Source organism: Eschrichtius robustus, chromosome 6 (assembly GCF_028021215.1).
Source record: "Eschrichtius robustus isolate mEscRob2 chromosome 6, mEscRob2.pri, whole genome shotgun sequence".
NCBI classification, from domain to species: domain Eukaryota; kingdom Metazoa; phylum Chordata; class Mammalia; order Artiodactyla; family Eschrichtiidae; genus Eschrichtius; species Eschrichtius robustus.
Genome location: NC_090829.1, coordinates 51,522,323 through 51,544,518, shown reverse-complemented (window position 1 = coordinate 51,544,518; position 22,196 = coordinate 51,522,323). Strand labels below are relative to the sequence as shown.

General features: G+C 37.7%; 1 protein-coding gene across 4 annotated transcripts in view; it reads left to right on the top strand.

The window, feature by feature from the left end:
* The window catches only part of PLD1 (phospholipase D1), a 224,681-nt gene that overhangs the window by 122,111 nt on the left and 80,374 nt on the right, over positions 1-22,196 (top strand). For 3 of the 4 annotated variants that reach the window (XM_068546243.1, XM_068546245.1, XM_068546246.1), the window contains exons 12-16: positions 3,849-3,930; positions 9,912-10,022; positions 11,920-12,120; positions 13,158-13,371; positions 13,964-14,077. In XM_068546243.1, the coding sequence (XP_068402344.1) occupies positions 3,849-3,930; positions 9,912-10,022; positions 11,920-12,120; positions 13,158-13,371; positions 13,964-14,077 (722 nt within the window). The remainder of the gene's footprint in view (positions 1-3,848; positions 3,931-9,911; positions 10,023-11,919; positions 12,121-13,157; positions 13,372-13,963; positions 14,078-22,196) is intronic. The other variant, XM_068546244.1, reaches the window with a different exon arrangement.

Genomic DNA, 22,196 nt, shown 5'->3' with positions numbered 1-22,196 from the left:
CAAACCCATGCATGGGCAGCTTAGGAGTGAGCTAGAAATTCATAAACAACTTTATAGCATTGCTTTTCTGAGCTCCTCTCTCTCCATGGTATACCCACTCCTTATGGGTTGCCTGTGGCTTCCCTTTTTAGTCCTCTTGCTAGAAAGAGGCTTTATTTACCCTGCTCTGCCACACACTTTCTTCAATGACACTTTGTGTCCAGAGCCAAGCAATGGATATTTATATTTTCCTCTTGGAACCACAGCTCTTCCATTGGAGAGAAAAGTTCCATTTCCTCATTTTTGATGCCTGTGGGCCCCTCCCTGCTACCCCTATCACTGTCAGGAAATCCCACTCTTCCTCCTCAAGCCTGAACTAGAGGACTTCTGAGGCTCTCTCTACCAGTGCCAATGCCCATTTCCAGGTTCTCCCTCCCAACTGAGAAATCACAGGGAAAAGAATGGTAAAATCACCACTGGTTAGACAGTATGTCAAATTTTTTCTTCTTTCTCAGTATTGAGTCTTCCAATTCATAAACACTGTATATCTCTCCATTTTTTTAGATCTTATTTAAATTTTCTCATCAGTGTTTTGTACTTTCCATATACAGGTCTTGCACTTATCACTAAGTAACTCGTGTTTTTTTATGTTATTGTAAATGGTATTTTTAAAAATTCATGTTCCAATTGTTTACTGCCAGCATATGGAAATGCAATTGATTTTTTTATATTGATCTTATTTACTGCAGTCTTGCTTAGTTCACTTACTAGTGTGAATAGCTTATTTGTAGATGCCCTAGGATTTTTCCCATAGATGATCTTGTGATGTGTGAATAATGACAGTTTTCCTTTTTCCTTAATAATCTGCATGCCTTGTATTTCTTTTTTTCTTTTTCTTTCTTTTTTTTCCTTATTGCATTGGCTAGCATCATCAGTAAAATGTTGAATAGAAGTGATGAGAACGGACATCTTTCTTGTTCTCAGTCTTAGAAGAAAAGCTTTCAATCTTTTATTATATGCTTTAGGTAGATTTTTTTTAATAGGTGCCTTTTATTACTTTGAGGAAATTCCTTCCTATTTATTATGTATTGAGAGTTTTTATTCTGAATGGGTATTGAATTTTGTCAAGACTTTTTTCCGCGTGTATTGAAATGACCATTTTTTTCTTTTTTTCTGTTAATGTGCTGAATTGCATTGATTGATTTTCAACTTTTAAACCAACCTTGCATTCTTAGAAATAACCCCACTTTGTCATGATCTGTTATCCTTTTTATAAGTTGTGATGTTTTGGTAAAGATTTTTACCTCTATGATCGTAAGGAATATTGTACTTAATTTTTTTCTTTTCTTGGATTGTCTTTGTTTGGTTTTGGTATTAGGATAATGCTAGCCTCATTGTATGAGGTGGTATTTCCCCTGCCTTTGTTTCCTGAAAGAGTTTGGGTAGGATTGATATTATTTCTTCCCACTTAAATAAGAAATCTAAAATAGTCAAACTCCTTTTTTCTGTTTTAATCTAGCTAGTTTGTCAATTTTATTAATCTTTTCAAAGAGCTAGATTTTGGTTCATTGAGTTTTGTCTACTGTTGTTCTGTTTTATATTGCATTGAGTTCCATCCTTCTTCTTGCTTTTTCTTTTTTTTTTTTAAATCTTTATTGAATTTGTCATAATACTGCTTCTGTTTCGGTTTTTTGGCTGCAAGGCATGTGGGATCTTAGCTCCCCAACCAGGGATCGAACCCGCACCCCCTGTATTGGAAGGCGAAGTCTTAACCACTGGACTGCCAGGGAAGTCCCTTCTTACTTTTTCTTAATTTATTCTTTTTTTCTGTCTTCTTAAGATGGAAGCTCTGATCATCGATTTTAAGCTTTTTTTCTCATACAAGCATTTACAGCTATAAAATCTTCTAAAAGGAGCATTTACTTAGAAGCACATTTCAACATCTCTGAAGTCGTAATACATCATACACTCAATAACATCTTATAGTTATAGCTGTAATTATTTTTTCTTTCTTAGTGATACACACAGTAATGATGCATCTTACAGTCATTGGTGTCCTAAACTCAATGAAATGTATTACACAATTCTTTTGAATTTTGCTTAGCTAATAATTACTTAGTAAAGATGTTGACATAATGATGCTTGTGGGTCATAGCTATTCTCTCCTTGCCTTTGTTTATACTTTGTTTATAGCATGACTGTCAGTTTTTATAGCATGTCTATTTTTATCTTTTCATGTATTATCCTCAAAATCCAGGTCTCCTTGTGAGCCTGCTTAAGATCCTCCAAAGCATCTAATAGAATACGCTGCATACAGGGTACACAATGCTTTTAGATTAAAAAAAAAAGATGATAAAGACTTAATTGCAGAGTATAGACCTGAAAATGGCCCCAAAACTGAAGCCCTCCGAGCCCATAGTTAATGTGTACATCAAAAATTGCAAGTGTATATATGTTGTTGGGTGTGTCCTACTTTCAGTGAACCAGCAGTGCCCAATGACACACTTTTCTATTTAAAACAGATCTGTTTTTAATTCATCTTAGATCTTTTCCTATCAGTTGCTGCATTTTTTTTTGTTTGTTTGAGTTGTGTCCTATTCTAAACGAAATATGTTAATATTTATACTGTACACACCCTTCTATTTGTCTGTTTTCTTATTTATCTTACCCAATATGAGTTTCTTTAGATACTTTTTTCCTCTGGGTTTTTATTTTCTTTAACTGAATGAAACAGAGTGTAAAATCATTTCTTTTAATCTCTTTAGCTCCTTGAAACCCTGTTGTTTTCACATGCTTAGAAGACTCCCTGGCTAAGCCAGTATTCCACCCTAGTATTCTGTAAGGCTTTGATCCTTACACAGTCTACCCGACTCCTCCAGGTCTAGCATTTCAGTGGATGAAATTTTCTTTATTGTTTTTTTTGTTTGTTTGTTCTTCCCATTATAGAGGAGGTACACTACTTACCAGTTTAACTCAGGCAATAATTTTGAACACACCCCCAAGAGAAAGAGTGACTCCTGTACTGTGCTGCTTGTGGCACTATTAAGGAGAAGAACCCAGGGGTCCATTCTCACACTGGGAAAAGTTCATCTATCAGCAAACCTGCCTTCTTCCCTGATCAGAAAGCCCCAGGTTCCCATGGACACTGCTTGGTATAGGAAGTCAGTGTTCATGTTTATCTATTAGAACACTTTTGGCCTAGGTTGCTAGAATTCTCAACTAAAGGTGGCTTACACAATGAGGATTTGTCTCATTGAATGAGAAATCTAAAATTAGGCAGTACTAAAGTTGGTGAAGTAATCCAGTGATTTCAGGGTTCTGGCTTTGCCCTTAAATTTCCATTTGGCTGCACCTGTCTAAGCATCACACCCCCATACAACATCCATCCTAGAGCCGCTTTTCCTGGGGTTTTTTTTGTGTGTGTGCGTGTGTCTCTTCCTCTCATCAGAGAAAGAACTTTTCCGTTAACCCATTGTGTACCTCCTCATATATCTCATTGTACAGGATTGTGTTATTTTGTGCTGGAGCTGCACAGGAGTCTGGGAAAGCAATTATTTAGCATATTCACATTCAGTCATGGGAGGTGGGCTCTGACAGCAAGGAAGCAGAAGGTGGACAGTCAATAGTATCTGCAAGTGTGTCTATGTATGATGTGTGAGTAAGATAGAGAAATTGAAATTGACATTTTTGGGGTAAAGGCTGCTGTTCCCATCTGAAGTTGTACGTGGACTCATAGTGGAACTTTGGATGACCTGCCACAGTGGAGGATGGTGATGGCATTTGAGCTAAAATTGCCTCTGCTTCCTATGACACAATCAGAACTTTATATTTTGTTTTAGTTTCTTGAAATCTTGGTTTCATGATTTCAGGTTGAGTCCAGAAATCTTCCTGAAACGTCCAGTGGTTGAAGGAAATCGTTGGAGGTTGGACTGCATTCTTAAGCGAAAAGCAGTATGTACTTTCCTAACAAATGCTGATGTAATTTTTTAAAAGTTTATTGCCTCTGAAATGCCTTTTTTTCCCCAAAGCCCTTCATATACACTTATAACTTTTTTCTTTAGAGCTTGACAAAAAGTAGAATACTTACTGTTTTCAAGTTCATTTGGTTCTGATTTTTTTCCCATTACTTTTGAATCATAAATATTTTTACCTAATTCACAGCGTGGATTATATTACCAACTCTAATTTTTTGTTTTTTAATCAGCTGTAGGCAGCTGATTTGTTAGGCAAAACATTGTAATAAAATTTCATCATTGAGTAATAAATGATGAAATGAAACGTAGAATTTTATTTATTTATTTTTCATTATTTTGTCATTTGAGCAAAATTCAGAGTCATCTGAGAATGATTTCAGTCAGATGGGGTCAAGCTGATGTTGAAGCATGTCAAATGGAAGGACATAAAGAATTGGTGGTTCCAGTTTTGGGACAGTTCATGGTAATAGTGTGAAATAGTGTGACCCTGTAGATCCTGGGTGAGCAATTGAGTGTGCTTTTTTTGTTATGAAAAGTAAACAACTGAAGCAGTATAGGCTCACCAATGACTACTTTACATTCATATTGCTAATGAAATTTTTTATGTGGTTGGTCCTCAACCGAGTTAAATTAAGTTGAATTAGAATAGTTGAATTAAGTTCAATTTATTATTAATCATGTCCAAATTAGGGAGTGCTAGTAGCCTTTTTACTATTATTTGAAACTGTCTTAATTTTTAGAATTCTGTCATTAAACATTCTAGCAGATTTGTAGGTCCTAAGTAATTGGGGTTAGTATCAATATTTTCTATTTCTCACAGCCATCACTTATTTCGTTTTTTCCATCCTCTACATTCCACTACCCCTTTCCCACTCACCTTTCCTCCTTCTTTCAATGTCTTTTCCCCATGCCTTTAGTTTAGGATATCTGGGGATAGTATAGGCAGACCTCACTGTTGATATTAAAGGCAAAAGAAGTTGATTGTCTTTATTTCAGACACATGTTCTGCCAAACAGCATCATTTTCAAGGCTAGTCTAATCTGTTGTCTCAACAGACTTCCATTCACAAAATTGGAAATTCTGGTCTTGAAAAGCATTATTTGCATATTCATTAAATAACCCATCATACATTTACTGTGTCTTCTCTGAGCCTGGTACTACACTAATTACTAAGGATGCCATGTGTGTGAATAGTATTCCATCCCCACCCGTGGAGGGCTTGCTGAAGGATTCATATCCTGGGCTTAGTCCTAGCCTTACCAAACATCTTTCTACATATTGAATGGGCTATAACTTTCTCCATGTTTCTCTCCGTGAAATGGCAGCTTTCCCATTTCTCCTCTAAAAGTAAACTCCAGAAACTCCATTCTAATAAGTTTTTCCAGCCTTGCCTAGCGATCATCAATCATAACAGAAAATCCTCTCCTCATAGTACTTATCCGATACTTTACTCTTTTAGGTTTCAATTAACATGTTTTTGTTGAATGCCTCTTACGTGCAGGGCACTTGGCTAATCACATGGGAATGTACAAAAATAAAAGACTCGATTCTTGACCTGAAGGAGCTTAAAAATCTACACAAGAGTCAGCTGGGTACAGAGACAGTGGCAAGATTCAAAGCAGGAGGGAGAGCATTGGGTAGGTCTGATGTGGAAGCCCCTCACAACCTGAGGAATTTAGGGCATTTGGTATGAACCAGTAATTTTAAAAGAAGAGCTTTCTAGGTATAGGAAGTGTGATGAGGAAACATGCTGGATGCAGGAATTCATAAGGCCTTGTCAGTCACAGCAAGGTGACAAAGTTGATGACACCTGAGTGTTAGCATAGGTAGGATGGGGGATCAAGCTGGAAAGGCAGTAGGGATGTGGAGGCTTTGTGAGTCAAGCCAGTGGTTTGCACTTTACGGACGACAGTGGGGAACCACTGTGGGGGGGTATGATGGAAGAAGGGTGATCTGATGAAAATGGTGTGTTGGGACGGTGAATCTGGTAGTAGGAGGAAGTGGGAAGAACCCAGAGTCAGAGAGCTACATTTTAGATCACGTGCGTGTGAGGTGCCTACAGGACATCTAAGTACACTCCAGAAAGCTAGTTGCCAGATCAGGGCTCAGGAGGCAGGTCCTGCAAACCTGGTCGTCCACTTCATGGTAGCTGGCGTGTGTTTGTTTATTCCCCTCAGCATATCTGTCCAGGTCCCTTTTCTGTCACTATCATGGCTTCTCTTTGCTTTTACGGCCCATGAATCCTGTGAGGTACCAGGTGAATACCATGACCAGGTGAATAGTGCTGCCCGATAACCGTGCTTTGTTTGTTTCAATTTCATCTGCTTTTTGAAACTTGTAATTTTTAAATTGCCTGAAATGGTTTTTTTAATTTCCTAAGGAAATAGTTATACTATTAAATATTAATTTCTCAGTGGTACATTTAAGAGAATTGCTCTTCCTTAATCCAGTTACACAATATTGTTAAATTTTTAACATTCAGATCATTCCAGATTGACATTTCATACACTCATAAACACTGCTTCACATAAATAATTTAGTTTCTGAAAGCCACTAGCTTCACAAAGTACTGGGTTTAAAATAGCATTTCTTCTTACATTAATGGGTCCCAGAGGTCCGCAAGGTTGATTGAAATGAATTATTTTTTTCTTCTATCTGATTGTGCTGATCTTTGGGGAGAAATTTAGTGTCTCTGCCTTATAGCCAACATATAGGCAAACATTTCTTTTAATGGATGTTTCTTAGGGGGAAAATACAATATTTTGTTTCTCTGGTAATAGCCAAGTTGATATTTTCCTGTTTCTTTGGCCTTCTGATGTGCAATGTCATCATTTAAAATAGTGTAAGCCAATGTTGAGAGGCAGACTGCTTTAACTCAAAGCAGCATCCCAGAGTTTTCACAGTTCTGCATTTATTGCACTAAGAGGTGAGATAAGTTGCATCATAGTTATTGTAACTGCATCCCTGTATCCAATTTGTATATTTTAACCTTAGAAATATGTGCTATTTCTGATGAGACTTGCACCAAAAGATTCTTCAAGTGCAGCCACCTGGAGACTTAACAGAACCTAGGTTCTCAGGGAGGATTTTGTTGTCAGGTTAATTTCTTTGTGTCCTGGGCCACAAGGCACATTCTAGAGTTGCAGTCAGTGACCAACAGGAGGGAAAGATGTCCAGGTTTTTCAAACGAGATGAATAATCACATCACTGCAGAGAAGAATCAAAGGGAATCTTACCAAAATGGTGGGCTAGAAGGGCATGGCAGGGAAGGAGGGAAGGGATCTTCAACCTTAAGGACTGTGCTTTGAACAAAACTGGCTTTAAAAAGAGGCGCGTGAGCATGTGTGCTCTTACGTCCCAGTGCTGCTTGCATTTAAATGGTGAGGATACGATTTTTTTTTATCCTTTACTTTGAATGTCCCTAAAATATCGCACACCTCCTCCACCTCCCATCCCCCCCTCCACCGGGGAAGCTCTTGACAAGTGATGATTCTGGAGATGTGTTAGCTAAGCTATCTTTAGGCAATGGACAAACTTAGCTACATTTAGAAAATATTTTGACCACAGTGCTTGAACAGTCAGGGAAAAAGCTGGCTCAGAAGCAAAGTCTCTCGATTTCAACTATAAAAGATGTTTATTTTTCATTTTCTTCACATGCATTTGTATGTGTAAAGCACCTTAAAATTCCTACTGTTAATAGTATTATATCTGCTCTACTTGCTTAAAAACTAATTAGAAAAGAGGATAGAACTTTTATCTTTTTAAACTCAGGTGTCATAAAGTTTATTCTGTGGAATCCTTGGGTTAGTTGACTTCAGCAGAGATAAGAAACATGGCATAGAAACGTAAGAAGCACAGTCAAGTCCAGGCTATTTGTTTTCCTACTTCCCCTATTAATACTTTTCTTCTGAGCAAAAAGTAATTTCCCCTGGGGTCACTAAAAGGCATTGGTAAAACATTGGATACTTCAAAAGTGTATTTTTGAAATTACAGAATTAACATCAGTCCTTTTTCTTCTAATTTGGCTTTCATTTTGCACAAATATTTCCCATATTTTGTATAAGTCTGCACTATTATGGCCCAACAAATGCCTTCATTCCCAAGGGACGTATTTTGCTTTGCCCTTTATAGTTTAGAGTTTATGGCAGTGTTGTAATGCCTTGACCAAAAGAAGAGGAATTTATTGCTTTATTATCACAGGAATCTTGTCACTAATTAACTGTTTATTGTGGACATGGTCGTAAGTAAATAATTGTAAACCAGACTACATAAAAATGAACTTTTTATATTTAATTACTTCCTTATTAGTCATTTCTATTTAAGCTAAGATGACTTAAAAGTCTCTATCCTATTTCCTACAGAGTTTTTTATTTCAGTGTGAAAAGACACAGTATAGAAGAAAATGTCAGGTATTAATAGATGGAGGATAATGCTATAATCCATTAGCATTAAAATCTCTGTTATTTAAAAAATCCATTAGTTATGCAGATAAATGGAAAATTGTAAGATTCAGGCCAGTTCCTAATTTTCAGTTACTGTACTTCATGGGTAATAATCTCATAAGCCTAAGAAGCAGAATTTCATCCACTTAAAACAAATGAACTGTGATGAAAGATGTCAGGTGTAACGTTCTATAATTTAGGTTGAAATTGGGGGTCTTAAACTTTATATTGTGTCATTCAACGGGAGGCTATTTGTTTAACTGCTATTCAGTGCTGAATCCTAAAATATTCAAATAGCAAAGTAAATCTGAATAGTAGAGGAGAAAAATAAAATAATGTTCTAGTTTTCATTTAGAGTGCTCACTGGCTAGATCATTAGAAATTAATCTGTTCACTTCCTGCCTGCACTTTCACTTCCTTATTTCTTTACTCAAGTCTGTACTTATGTACTTGATTACAACAATAGTTGCATAATATAATAAGTAACAAGCAAGTTCCAAAAGTCATCTGTTAACCAGAGAAATAAAATGACATATGTATTTTTTTTTTTTTAATTTTTTATTTATTTATTTATTTTTAATTTATGGCTATGTTGGGTCTTCGTTTCTGTGCGAGGGCTTTCTCTAGTTGTGGCAAGTGGGAGCCACTCTTCATCGCTGTGCGCGGGCCTCTCACTATCGCGGCCTCTCTTGTTGCGGAGCACCGGCTCCAGACGTGCAGGCTCAGTAATTGTGGCTCACGGGCCCAGCCGCTCCGCGGCACGCGGGACCCTCCCAGACCAGGGCTCGAACCCGCGTCCCCCGCACTGGCAGGCAGACTCTCAACCACTGCGCCACCAGGGAAGCCCAAAACTCGGGGATTTTTGAATGTTAGAGAAGCTGACTTCTGAAGAAGTCATTTCAGTGGTGAAATAGACATTAATGATTTAATTATGGGTTAAGAGTATGAACCAATACATTCACCTCTGAAGACCGAGAAATGTTTTTTCCACTGAAATAATTTTTTAATAAAGAAAAATTCTATGAAAATACCCCCAGAAACATTTAAGGCATGTTTAGCATAATTTATTGCATGAGAGTTTTAAAAACACTGTTATTTCAATTCTTTGTGGTATAATAAAAACAAGCAGAAAATCCTAATCCTGTAACATGAATCAGGTCAAAACTTTCCTCAATGTCAAGTTGTTCAGAGATGTTCAAAGTTGTAAGCCTATCAGGTACTTTTAGTATTTAAAGTTGCAATTTCAACTTTCTGGCTATAATTAGTCAAATATTGACTGTCTCAGTATGACAAGTCATAGAATGGAAGGGCGATAAATTGTTATTTTTTATATTTGTGTCTTAATATACACTTATGTTTCACCTTCTTGTATTGCATTTTTCATTAAATATTTTATTATACTTGTTTATAGAAGAAATTTTTAGAAAGTACAATGCCCCGGAAATGAAGAAGAAAAAGAAAATCATAACCTGCCTCCAGAAATTCTTATTCCTCCCTGTGTTTTCTCTTGTGACAGCAACAGGGGGTGCGGATCTTCATTATGCTCTACAAAGAGGTGGAACTTGCTCTTGGAATCAATAGTGAATACAGCAAGAGGACTTTGATGCATCTACACCCCAACATAAAGGTATTCAGGTCATCTTGCTTAACAATGTTTCTTCTTTATTATTCTGTAGTTTTTCAGATACATTTTACTTTGAGCAGTGGTAATCTTTAGAATTCCCTAATGTATATTTTGAATAAGTAATATTGTGAACTTCCCAGAAATAAAATAATTATACTCTCTTATACTTCTGATCTTGATGGAGTCAGCAGAGTTCTCATTTCTGCTTCTCTTACCCTGATAATTTAGCCAAGAACATTCTTCCTAGAGTTGTTTTAAGAGCCCTGTCAAGTTTCTATACTCTTCATTAAGGTTATCCTGGAACCTCTTAAATGTGATCTCCCTGGGATGTCCCTTGAACACTGATAGCAACAAAGAGAACTCCTTTAGGATTTAAAGTGCTCTCCTTAAAAGCACTTTGTATAAAGTACTAGTAAAGTGAATAAACATGGTAAGCAATTTGAAAAAAGCCTTTTGATATTTTACCAAAGACCTGAAGCCTATCAGTAAATATTGTCACCCAGTCACTGAGCTACATCAAGACAATGAATTAATCTTCAGCAGGCTTAAAGTATATAATGATTATATATTTCACCTGATTAAAAAAAGATATTCCATGTAAATAATAACCAAAAGAGAGCAGGAGTGGCTCTACTAATATTGGACAAAATAGACTTTAAATCAATAAAGTTTACAATAGATAAAGAAGGACATTATATATTAGTAAAAGGTTCAATGCAGCAAGAAAATGTAATAATTATAAACGTTTACGTACCTAATACTGACCATCAAAGTATATAAAGCAAACATTGACAGAATTGAAGGGTGAAATAAAACAGTTCTATAATAATAGTTGGACACTTTAATCTCACACTCTCAATAATGGATTGGTATATACGTACAATGGAATATTTTTCAGTCTTAAAAAGGAAGGAAATTCTGACATGTGTTAAAACATGGATGAACCTTGAAGACATTATTCTAAGTAAAATAAGCCAGTCATAAAGACAGATATTGTGTGATTCCATTTACATGAGATACCTAGAGTGGTCAAATTCACAGAGACAGAAAGTAGATGGTAGTTGCCAGATTTTGTGAGGAGGAGGGAACAAGGAGTTTTTGTTTAATAGGTATAGAGTTCCAGTTTTGCAAAATAAAAAGTTCTGGTGATGGATAGTGGTGATGGTTGCACTATATGAATATGCTTAATACCACTGAACTGTACACTTAAAAAGATTAATATGGTAAATTTTATGTGTATTTTACCACAATAAAAACATGTTATTAGAAAATAAAGTTGCCTCCAAAGTTTTTGGAATGTTTCTACTTAAAGACATACAAAAATAGGTCAGTCTGGGATTATTTAGAGAGAATTCCGTTTGAAACCAGGAGGTTAATAACTTCTTAAATTACCTTTAAAATCAAGAGCTGCCAAAACATCTATATCCCTATATCAGTATGATTACTAGTTCAACTTAATGACTGCCAAAATATCAATATACTTATTAAAAATTTTGTCAGAGATAGGTGTAGGCTAAAAAGTTTTAGTGTTTTTTATGTAACATATAACATAACCCTTTTGGGGGAAAAGGGAATCTGCTATTCCATTGAGCTGACTTTTATTGAAATAGGCGGCCAAATTTCAAGCTAAAGGGCAGCTTCCCGCGTATGTGACGGGTCCAGGGTGGTCAGGGGAGTTTTGAAAAGTATCCAGGGATAAATACTGAGGATAAAATAAATAAATGCTCTGCTAAATACTGAGGATAAAATTAGAAGTTTGGGGATTCTCTTTGATGTATAGATAGCACATTTTAGCATTTGAATTGTAGGAAATGTTCAGGGGAGTAAACAGACCTATTTTATTATAATATGAAAGACATTGTAGAAAGCATATTACGTGTGTGGTTTTTTTCCTCTCAAGGTGATGAGACACCCAGATCATGTGTCATCCAGTGTGTATCTGTGGGCTCATCACGAGAAACTCATCATCATCGACCAGTCGATGGCCTTTGTGGGTGGGATTGACCTGGCCTACGGAAGGTGGGATGACAATGAACACAGACTCACGGACGTGGGCAGCGTGAAGCGCGTCACCGGGGGACCTTCTCTGGGTTCCCTCACAGTTAGTAAATTTCACCTTTTATGGAACTGCATATGAGGGACACAGTTTGTATAAGTGTGTGTTAATAGTGTGATTGGTTGACTGATGGATTGAATGAGAGGTGGCATATCCCTGGAGGGGTAAAGAACATTGAGTCCAACACAGACCTGGTTTCAAATACCACTTAGTCTGTAACTATGCATCTGTTAATCTCAGTTTCTTCTCTTGTAAGAAGAGAAAACAGATTTGATAGAGCATGTGCTATCTCATAGTCAGTTCCTTTGCTTTCCATTTAAATTAAAGATTTAGTTCCTATTTGGGAAAAAAGTTCATAACAATATGCGGCAAAAATTGGACTTTAAGTTAAATAAGCAACCTTATTACAATTAACTGCCAAGGTTTTTGAAATCTTCCCTCTTACAGACATACAAAAATAGGATAGGTCAGTCTGGAGTCATTTAGGGAATTCTATTTGAAAGCAGGAGGTTAATAACTTCTCAAAGTATCTTTCAAATCAAGAGCTGCCAAAATCTCTGTATGCCTATACTTGTATACTTATTATTTCAACTCAAATGTTGCCAAAATATCAGTATGCTTATTAAAAAGTTTGATGGGCTCCATCTTATTTTACTGCTGTATATGTTGGTGACTTTTCTGGGAAAACAGAGATTTAGTGAAAAGGTAACGGGGAAAATGATTGACAGAAAAAGCATCGCTTACTTAATATTTATCAGAGGAAGAAGTTCAGTAGCTCAACAGTGAGTATAACTCACGTAATTGTATTTGAAACCAAAAGGTTAATTGGCATGAAATTTCTGGCCCAGTGAAAGAGGAACTATAATGGACTTCCTGGTATCCCTTTGGAAGTATTTAAACAGCTCACAAGAATCGCCCACTGCCCTGTGGCTGACCTCGCACATGTTATTGCGTGTCTCTTAGGGAGCCTCCATCGTGTGTAAACTTTAAACTGGAATTAAAAGGCCACAGTGCAGCTTATCTTATGCAGTTTCTTTTCTTTTCTTTCTTTCTTTTTTTTTTTTTTTTAATAATTTTCTCAGGCTGAAACAACAGAGTCTATGGAATCTTTAAGCCTCAAAGATAAAAACGAATGTAACAAAAATCTGCCTGTCCTGAAGACTGTTGATGATGCAGATTCAAAACTGAAAGGCATAGGGAAGCCCAGAAAGTTCTCCAAATTCAGCCTCTACAGGCAGCTGCACAGACACCACCTACGCGGCACAGACAGCATCAGCAGCCTCGACAGCGCCTCCAGTAAGTCATCGTCTGCACTGGAACTTATCTCAACTATGCTCTGTTCCTCCATAGCCAGACACCGTGTACCTGTTTGCAGAACGTGTCCTTCTATAATGGAGTAAAGTGAACAATGCTGAGAAGTCATTATATCATCCTGTTCAGTCTCATGCCATTTCATGGCTCTGTTTGACTCATTTTAGAACAGATTTATTGTTTTATTCGCATCACTAGTCATAACAACCACAATTCATGCTTCTAATGGTTGCAGAATGACTAAGCATTTCTAAAATAACGCCAAGTTATAAAGGAAAAAGAAGAGTATTAGGTGTGCTTTATAAACTTTTCATATAAGAGATTTCATGTCTCTTTCTATCCAGAAGTACATCCAGCTTGTATCCTCAAACATCAGATTTTCTACATCTTATAAATTTACCATTCTTTAAGATTTGTCTTAAAGCTCTACGGTTTTCTGTTGCACAGAATTTGTGACTGATTCTATAGCCTTGCCTTGTTTTTAAAATGATTGAAGCTGCTTCTGAGTTTAGAAAACTTGATATATTTATATATATCTATATCTCTTTGTAAAGAAAGAACTCTCAACTTTCTCCAGGTGATTGTAATCACTGTAGGAGTCGTCAGAATTTAATCCATGGTTTAAAGCCCCACTTGAAATTCTTTCGCTCTTCCGGTGAGTCAGAGCAGGGGCTCACTAGACCTAAAGTTGGTAAGTGATGTGTGAAGCGCCATAATCTCTGTAGGCTTCAGCTTTTGCTGTGTGAGCAGAGTGACTGTGTCTCTGGATTGGCTTTCTGTTCTCACAGTTTTCATCCCACGTATATTTTTAGAATTGATAATCTGATAAGTTTCTGTAAGAACTAGGTTCTCAAATAAATTAATCAGGGCCTAAAATATGGTGGAGTGAAGAGGAATTTGGCAATGGATCAGATTTAGTGACAAGTGATCATCATAATAAATAGCAACCACAGTAAAATTGTAAGCTAGCATTTACTGTGTGCAGACTCTGCCGCTCACTGCCCCGAGCACTTGTGGGGCTTGGTAATAACAGTGCTATCTCCTTTTTACAGATGACCCAACGCAGGGTTAGAGGTGATAAGTGATGTGCCCAGAGAAGTTCTAGTTCATCAGTCTCCCAGAAGTCATGCTTCAGACTTATGATTTAGCAGATATGCCGATAGTCATCAGGACCTTTTGGCTAAATTCTTAAGGCCACAGTTCTATGTACTATTTAGGAGATGACTGAGATAGAGCCCAGCTAGCATGGCTGGCTGTGAGTCACTTGTGGCTGTCAGGAGCTGATGACCCTGAACATTAAGCTGGACCTTGAGCAGTGGTTCCAGCATTGTGTAGTCTGGAGACCCTACAACTTTTAAACTGATTAACCGTATATAGTGAACTAAAGCTCCAATGTAACTGTTAAGTAAATTTGTTTGTCTTAAATCACATTGATATAAAATACGTAAACAACATTGATATACATTAAAATATGGAGAAGAGCATATATGGGGAGACATTTTCTTTATTTAGCATACAGCTAGTCCCTGATGCCTATGTGGATTCAGCGATAGCTCACAGTAATTCCTGTGCTCCGTAGAGCGTCATAGCCCTGAGACAGGGCACTGGGAAGTCCAGAGAGCCAGGTCAGGGGTGCATGCCGGGGCAGACATTAAAGATAAAAGGTTGCAAACACGTCCAGGTATTGGTTTGTAATTCCAGAGTGTGGCTTTGCTGCGTTAGGACTGACGATGAGATGGAGGAATGAAGCTGTGAAACATGAAGTCAAGGGGACTGAATGCTAGTGTTGCTGACAGCAGGATTGGGGGCAAGTGGAAAAGAAGATGCAAGCTGGGTGCAGAATACGTTAAGTAATTCAGGCTGATGGCAGGCTGCGAGGGGTGATCCCCATAGTGGTGAACTAGGGACAGCAATGTGGGTGGTTTTCAGGTGTTGATGGAGATCCTCTCCCTAATAAACTGGATACACGTCCAGTGCAGTGTTTTTTATTGAGAGAGAGAGAAGAGAGAAAGTAAACAACCTAAAATCCAAGAGTAGAGGATGGAGGATGGTTGAGAACATAATGAGCAGTTCATTCCCTTGATGGAATTGCACAATCATTAAAAACTGTAAGTGGGGATACAAAAATAAATGTATACGACTCATTTGTTCTTTAAATAAGTACTTACGGAGCTCCTATGTCAATCGCTGTTCTAGATACTAGGGATGGAATGAACAACACAGACAAAATTCTGTTAACTAGTAGGAGAGTAAGGATGGGAATTGTATATACAAATAGATCATCAAACACAATGTGTCAGGTGGTAAGAATTATCATGGAAAACAGTACAGCAGGGGAAGGGGGGAAGGGCAGAGGAGAGGAGTTACTATTTTATATGGGGAGGGGGTCAGAGAATGCTTTTCCAATGAAGTGAGTTTTCGAGAAAGATCAAAAGGGAGAGAAGAATCAGGATAAGATAATGTCTGTGGGGAGGGAGTCCAGCCAGGAGGAGTAGCAAGTGCAGACTATGAGGCAGGAGGGGATTGGTATGTTCCAGGAGTGGCTGAAGTCGGGTGGGCTAGGGGAGAATGATAGGAGCAAAGTCGGAGAGGGTTGGGGAGATTATAGAATTTTGGTTTATACATTGAGTGAAAAAGGAAGCCATCAGATGGTCTTTTTTTTTTTTTTTTAAACATCTTTATTGGAGTATAATTGCTTTACAATGGTGTGTTAGTTTCTGCTTTATAACAAAGTGAATCAGTTATACATATACATATGTTCCCATATCTCTTCCCTCTTGTGTCTCCCTCCCTCCCACCATCCCTATCCCACCCCTCTAGGTGGTCACAAAGTACCGAGCTGATCTCCCTGTGCTATGCGGCTGCTTCCCACTAGCTATCTATTTTACATTTGGTAGTGTATATATGTCCATGCCACTCTCTCACTCTGTCACATCTTACCCCTCCCCCTCCCCATATCCTCAAGTCCATTCTCTAGTAGGTCTGTGTCTTTATTCCCGTCTTGCCACTAGGTTCTTCGTGACCTTTTTTTTTTTTTTTTTCCCTTAGATTCCATATATGTGTTAGCATAATGTATTTGTTTTTCTCTTTCTGACTTACTTCACTCTGTATGACAGACTCTGACTCCATCCACCTCACTACAAATACCTCCATTTCATTTCTTTTTATGGCTGAGTAATATTCCATTGTATATATGTGCCACATCTTCTTTATCCATTCATCCGATGATGGACACTTAGGTTGCTTCCATGTCCTGGCTATTGTAAATAGAGCTGCAATGAACATTTTGGTACATGACTCTTTTTGAATTATGGTTTTCTCAGGGTATATGCCCAGTAGTGGGATTGCTGGGTCGTATGGTAGTTCTATTTGTAGTTTTTTAAGGAACCTCCATACTGTTCTCCATAGTGGCTGTATCAATTTACATTCCCACCAACAGTGCAAGAGGGTTCCCTTTTCTCCACACCCTCTCCAGCATTTATTGTTTCTAGATTTTTTGATGATGGCCATTCTGACCGGTGTGAGATGATATCTCATTGTAGTTTTGATTTGCATTTCTCTAATGATTAATGATGTTGAGCATTCTTTCATGTGTTTGTTGGCAATCTGTATATCTTCTTTGGAGAAATGTTTATTTAGGTCTTCTGCCCATCAGATGGTCTTGAGCAAAGGCCAGACAAGGTCTGACTTGCATTTTTACAAACGTTTTCTTCAGAGCAGACAGGGATGGCAAGTAGTGACCAGGCAGGTACTGAATACATCTTGAGGTGGAGCTGACAGCATTTGCTGATGCACTGCATATGGGATGTGGGGGACGGAGAGGACTCTTTCCATTAACTACATTAAGTTACAATTTTAACTTTTTAATATGAAAAAAGTTAATTTACTTAAATAGGAAAGCCAAAGGATAGTTGAGTCCTTCTGGGGCAGTGCTTTGCAAAGTCTATCCCTTGGATCCTGGTGTTTCTCGGGAGGACTCTGAGGATAATACTGAGGGCCCCCGGACCCTCCTACCTCTATTGGTACCTGTGTCAACCAGAAAAATCCCACATATATTATTTTATATATTGGACTGCCATGTGAATTTGTATTGGGAAAAAAAAAAGGAAGTTCTACTATTAATAATGAAGGAAGTTTAAAGAGCACAGCTCTACATTTAAATCATGTAAACTTTTAAACTTATATTGTCTTATAGGACTTGAAACCCAAATTAAGCACAGAGTGACTCTTCATTATAAGTTTGAAACTGAATGTTATTACTTGAGTTAATAACTTCCTTCCTGAAGATATGAACGGGATTAGCTTCTCTGCAATGTTTCACTTGAATGCAAAAGGCCATGGCTGAACGGGTCTCCTAGCGAAGACCTGTTTTTTTTTGTTTGTTTGTTTTTGTTTTTGTTTTTGTTTTTTATGCTTCATCATGGGTTCCTTTGTTTTCCGTCCCTTTTTTTTTTTTATGGTCTGTGTTTTCTCTTTTTTCTTTTTATAAATTTATTTATTTATTTATTTTTATTTTTGGCTGCGTTGGGTCTTCCTCCTGCACACAAGAGTGTGCACGCAAGATCACTGTGTGTTTTTAAGTAGAAAAAACTGCACTAAAATCAGCTCATCTTAAATGTGATTAGTTACTATGGTAGATTTCTATAGTATATATTTTAATTCAAAATCACTCAGCCATCTTCAAGATTTTTTTTCTCTTAAAATTATGTTGCAAGAGGGAGAATTTCAAACACATTGTTTCCTTGATACAGTTATTTTAAAAGGGTTGAATTTTATTCTTCTTATATTTAGTAATTGTTTGCTAATCTTTTCCTTTTAAGCAAGATTTAATATATGGCTGATGGGGAAAATAATTCTTGCCATTTAGTTGAGACAAGTGTTTCAAACTCAGATATCTAATCATAAGGGATAATGAAGAGTAGGTTAAGTCATTTCTAAACTCTGTTTTCGGTGGTGTAGAATGTATAACACTTATTTTCACTCTCAAAGAGCTTATTATCTAATAGGTAAGTGGTGGTATTACTAACCTAGTGCCTTAGTAATTCATCAGGGGGAAATATCCTCTGGCAAGAGTTGTCAGTGAAGCCTTCTCCACAACTGTAAACCTGATCCACAATGCCAAAATCCAAAAAGTTTCAAGAACCAAGAGATTTAAAAATATATATATATATAACTCACTGGGGTCCTGTTTTGGAACTGGCCGTGAATATAGGCAGAAATTCAGTAGGTAGAGACTAAGAAGGGAGAGAAACAGGCACTCCAGGTAGATATTATATCTTAACACACATATAAGAAATGCCAACGTCAAAGGGGGGAACCAACAGCAAAATGAAAAGACAACCTACTGAATGGGAGAAGATATTTGTAAATGATGTATCTAATAAGCAGTTAATATCCAAAATATATAAAGAATTAATATAACTCAACAACAACAAAAAACAACCCAATTAAAAAATGGGCAGAAAAGCTAAAGAGACATTTTTCCAAAGAAGACATATAGATGACCAACAGACACACAAAAAGATACTCAACATCGCTAATTGTTAGGGAAATGCAAACCAAAACCATGATGACATATCACTTCACACCTGTTAGAATGCCTATTACTGAAAAGGGAAAAAATAAAAAATGTTGGCGACCACGAGGAGAAAAGGGAACTTTCATGCACTGTTGATGGGAATGTAAATTGGTGCAGCCACTTTGGAAAGCAGTATGGAGATTCCTCAAAAAATTAATAATAGAACCACTGTATGATCCAGCTATCCCATTTCTGGGTATTTACCTAAAAAATACAAAAAAAAAAAAAAAAACCCTAATTCAAAAAGATACACACACCTTTATGTTCATTGCAGCATTATTTACAGTAGCCAAGATATGGAAACAACCTAAGTGCCCATCAGTGAATGAATGGATAAAGATGTGGTAAATATATACAATGGAATGCTGCTTAGCCATAAAACAAGATGAAATCTTGATATTTTCAACAACATAAATGGACCTTGAGAGTATTATACTAAGTGAAATAAGTCAGATGGAGAAAGACAAATACTATGTGATTTCACTGATATGTGGAATGTAAAAGACAAGGAAACAAACACAGAAACAAAATAAATAAGCAAACTAAACAGAAATCATTATGTAGATACAGAGAACAGAGTAGTGGTTACCAAAAGGGAAGGGGTTGAGGGAGGGTGAAATGAGTAAAGGGGATCAACTGTATGGTGATGGATGGAGAATAAATTTTTGGTGGGGAGCATGCTGTAGTGTATATAGAAGTAGAAATATAATGTCATACACATGAAACTTACATAATGTTATAAACCAGTGTTGCCTCAATTAAAAAAAAGAAATTAGAAGATTCTGGATTTTAGAAAGGTAATACAATACCTATACTCTGTATTATGTTACACTCCTGGCAAAGTCCAGGAAATACCCTATAAGCAAATTGTTTATATTCGTGCAACAACATCAAGTGGGATAAAGGAAGATAATAACCTCAAGTTCGCGTCAGGTTTTGCTAACAAAGAGCTGTGAAAAAACATTTGGATTTTCAGAGCTTTTGGGTTTTGGAATTGCTGTTGATGGGTAGTTAATTTGTATGGATTGGGCTGGTGGGATATAACTGTACCAATATCTGGAGAGTCTTGAAAGTCAGGCTGAGTCATTGACCCTCATTCCTTAAATGCTGGAGAATCCCTGGGGAGGTGGAATTTGGAGGGGGTGGGGGGTGGAGGGGAAGGGTAGGGGAACAAGGGTGGTATTTTACGAAGGTCATACTAGAGTCATGGGGGGTCTGACTGGCTTGTTCCAGTGGGCCCAAGAATGAAGTGAGTAAGAGAATATTTTTTCAGAAGAAAGAATCAGCAAATTTCAATAGGATTTGAGAAGTGGTGATGGGGAGGTGGGTGGAGAAGACAGTGAAGAAGTGAGGGGAGCCAAAGGTGATTCTGAGGTGTTGCTTGAGAAACCATGAACAGAAAGCAGAAATCTCAAGGGAAGACTTGATTTTGTGGGAATGACGGTGATTCTAGTGCTACGCATGAGTTTATAGTTTGGTGGGACAACTAGGTAGATGAGGTCAAGTGAGGCATTGGACGTGGCTGTAGATCTAGAGCCCCAGTGAGAAGCCAGGGCTACAGGGGTACATTTAGGGGAAAGCTGGGGAAAACCTGGTGAGGGAGGAGGAGCTAGGAAAGAAGATCAAGGAGGGTGAGTTGGAGTAATGGTAGGGGAGTGCAGCCTTGGAAGCTAAGAGACGAGAGAAAAAACAGGAAGATGTGGCAAAGTCAGAAGACACCGGGTGAGGGGCAGAAAGATACCCTCTTCATGAACTTCAGCAGCCAGAGTCTGGGCCACCGATGGATGAGGCTTGCAGTAAACTGGCATGAAAAACCGGTGCCAAAAGACAAGGCAGATGCAATTATGAAATCAACTGGGAGCCAGATATAGACTAATAAGAACCACCTCAGATCGGCATTGCTGATGTAAAAAGTCCTCCTTTCCTGCTCATACGTGTTCATGCAATTCTGAGCAGTAATCGCAGTAAGTCGGAGTATTTTGTTCTGTTTAGCCTTAATATTATTTCATTTGTTCTGAGGAGGACCCTGATTTATTTGGACTAGTTTAGGCCATGACTAAAACCAAAACCAAATTTGAACTGTGAGCAAGTTGAATTCAATTAGCACCAAGATCATTATCTGAGACTAAGAATTTGCTTTGTTTTTCTTATCAAAGCTGATTATTAGGTGAGATTTTTAAACAAGTATATGTGTATACATATAAAGATTTAGCCTGGAGTTTCTCAATTGATGAAAACAAATTTTATATATAATATATATATATATATTTTTTAATTTTACTTCAGAATTGACCCACTGTTTACCTCGTTCTTTGTCCCCTTTTCTTCTTTTCCTGTTTTTTAAATAAACAAATTGCCATGCTTACTATAAGAGCCTACAGGTGAGCAAATAGACCTACCAGTACTTTGGCCTTTCAGTCTTAGAGAGCAGGAAAATAAATCACTGGAAGAAATCAACAGAATTCTATTTTTAACATTATTAAATTTTGTTCATTGTTAGCATTTTAAAACATTTTCCTTTTACAGAAAATTCCAATACCCTTTGGAGGTTAATTATTCAGTCTGGGATAGAACACTAGCAGTATGTGTGGTGATTGTTTAAAAACTTCTGCTCTGCAAATGCTTATTGATTGCCTACTGACTGCCAGGAGCTATACCAGGCACTGAGGGGACACACTCCCCACCCCAAAGTTTATAGATGAGTGAGTGGGGAGCAGGGAGGGAGCATCCTTACACAATTGGGTCACAGAGTCAGAGGCCTGGAGGTGTGCAACTGTTAATGGTTCTACAGCAGTGCTAGGGGCTTCCTCTCCCTGTTGGGGTCTGGGAGGTGTCTCTAGGACAGATGACAACTAATGTGGCTCTTGAAGGAGGATGAGGAGTTCAGACCAAGAGGGAGGGAAGAACATTCTAGGCAGAAGGAATAATGTGCCAGCTGCATGATGAACCAGGCCTGTCAAAATCAGTGAGAAGTATGGTGTGCCTGGGGTCTGGGTTGTGTGAGGAAAACAAGGACCAGAAAGAGAGATTGTCAGCAGTTTGAGAAGAGCTCTCTGTGCATACTAAACCCTTAGGATTTGACCCCCTCTAGGCAGTAGGTCATCCTAGAAGGCTTTTAAGCAAGGAGTCTGCATTTTTAGAAGGACAGCTCTGGGGCAGCGTGTTGGTAGGGAGACCAGTCCAGTACTCTCACTGGCTCCTGCACGTGGTACCATTTATTCATTCAACAAAC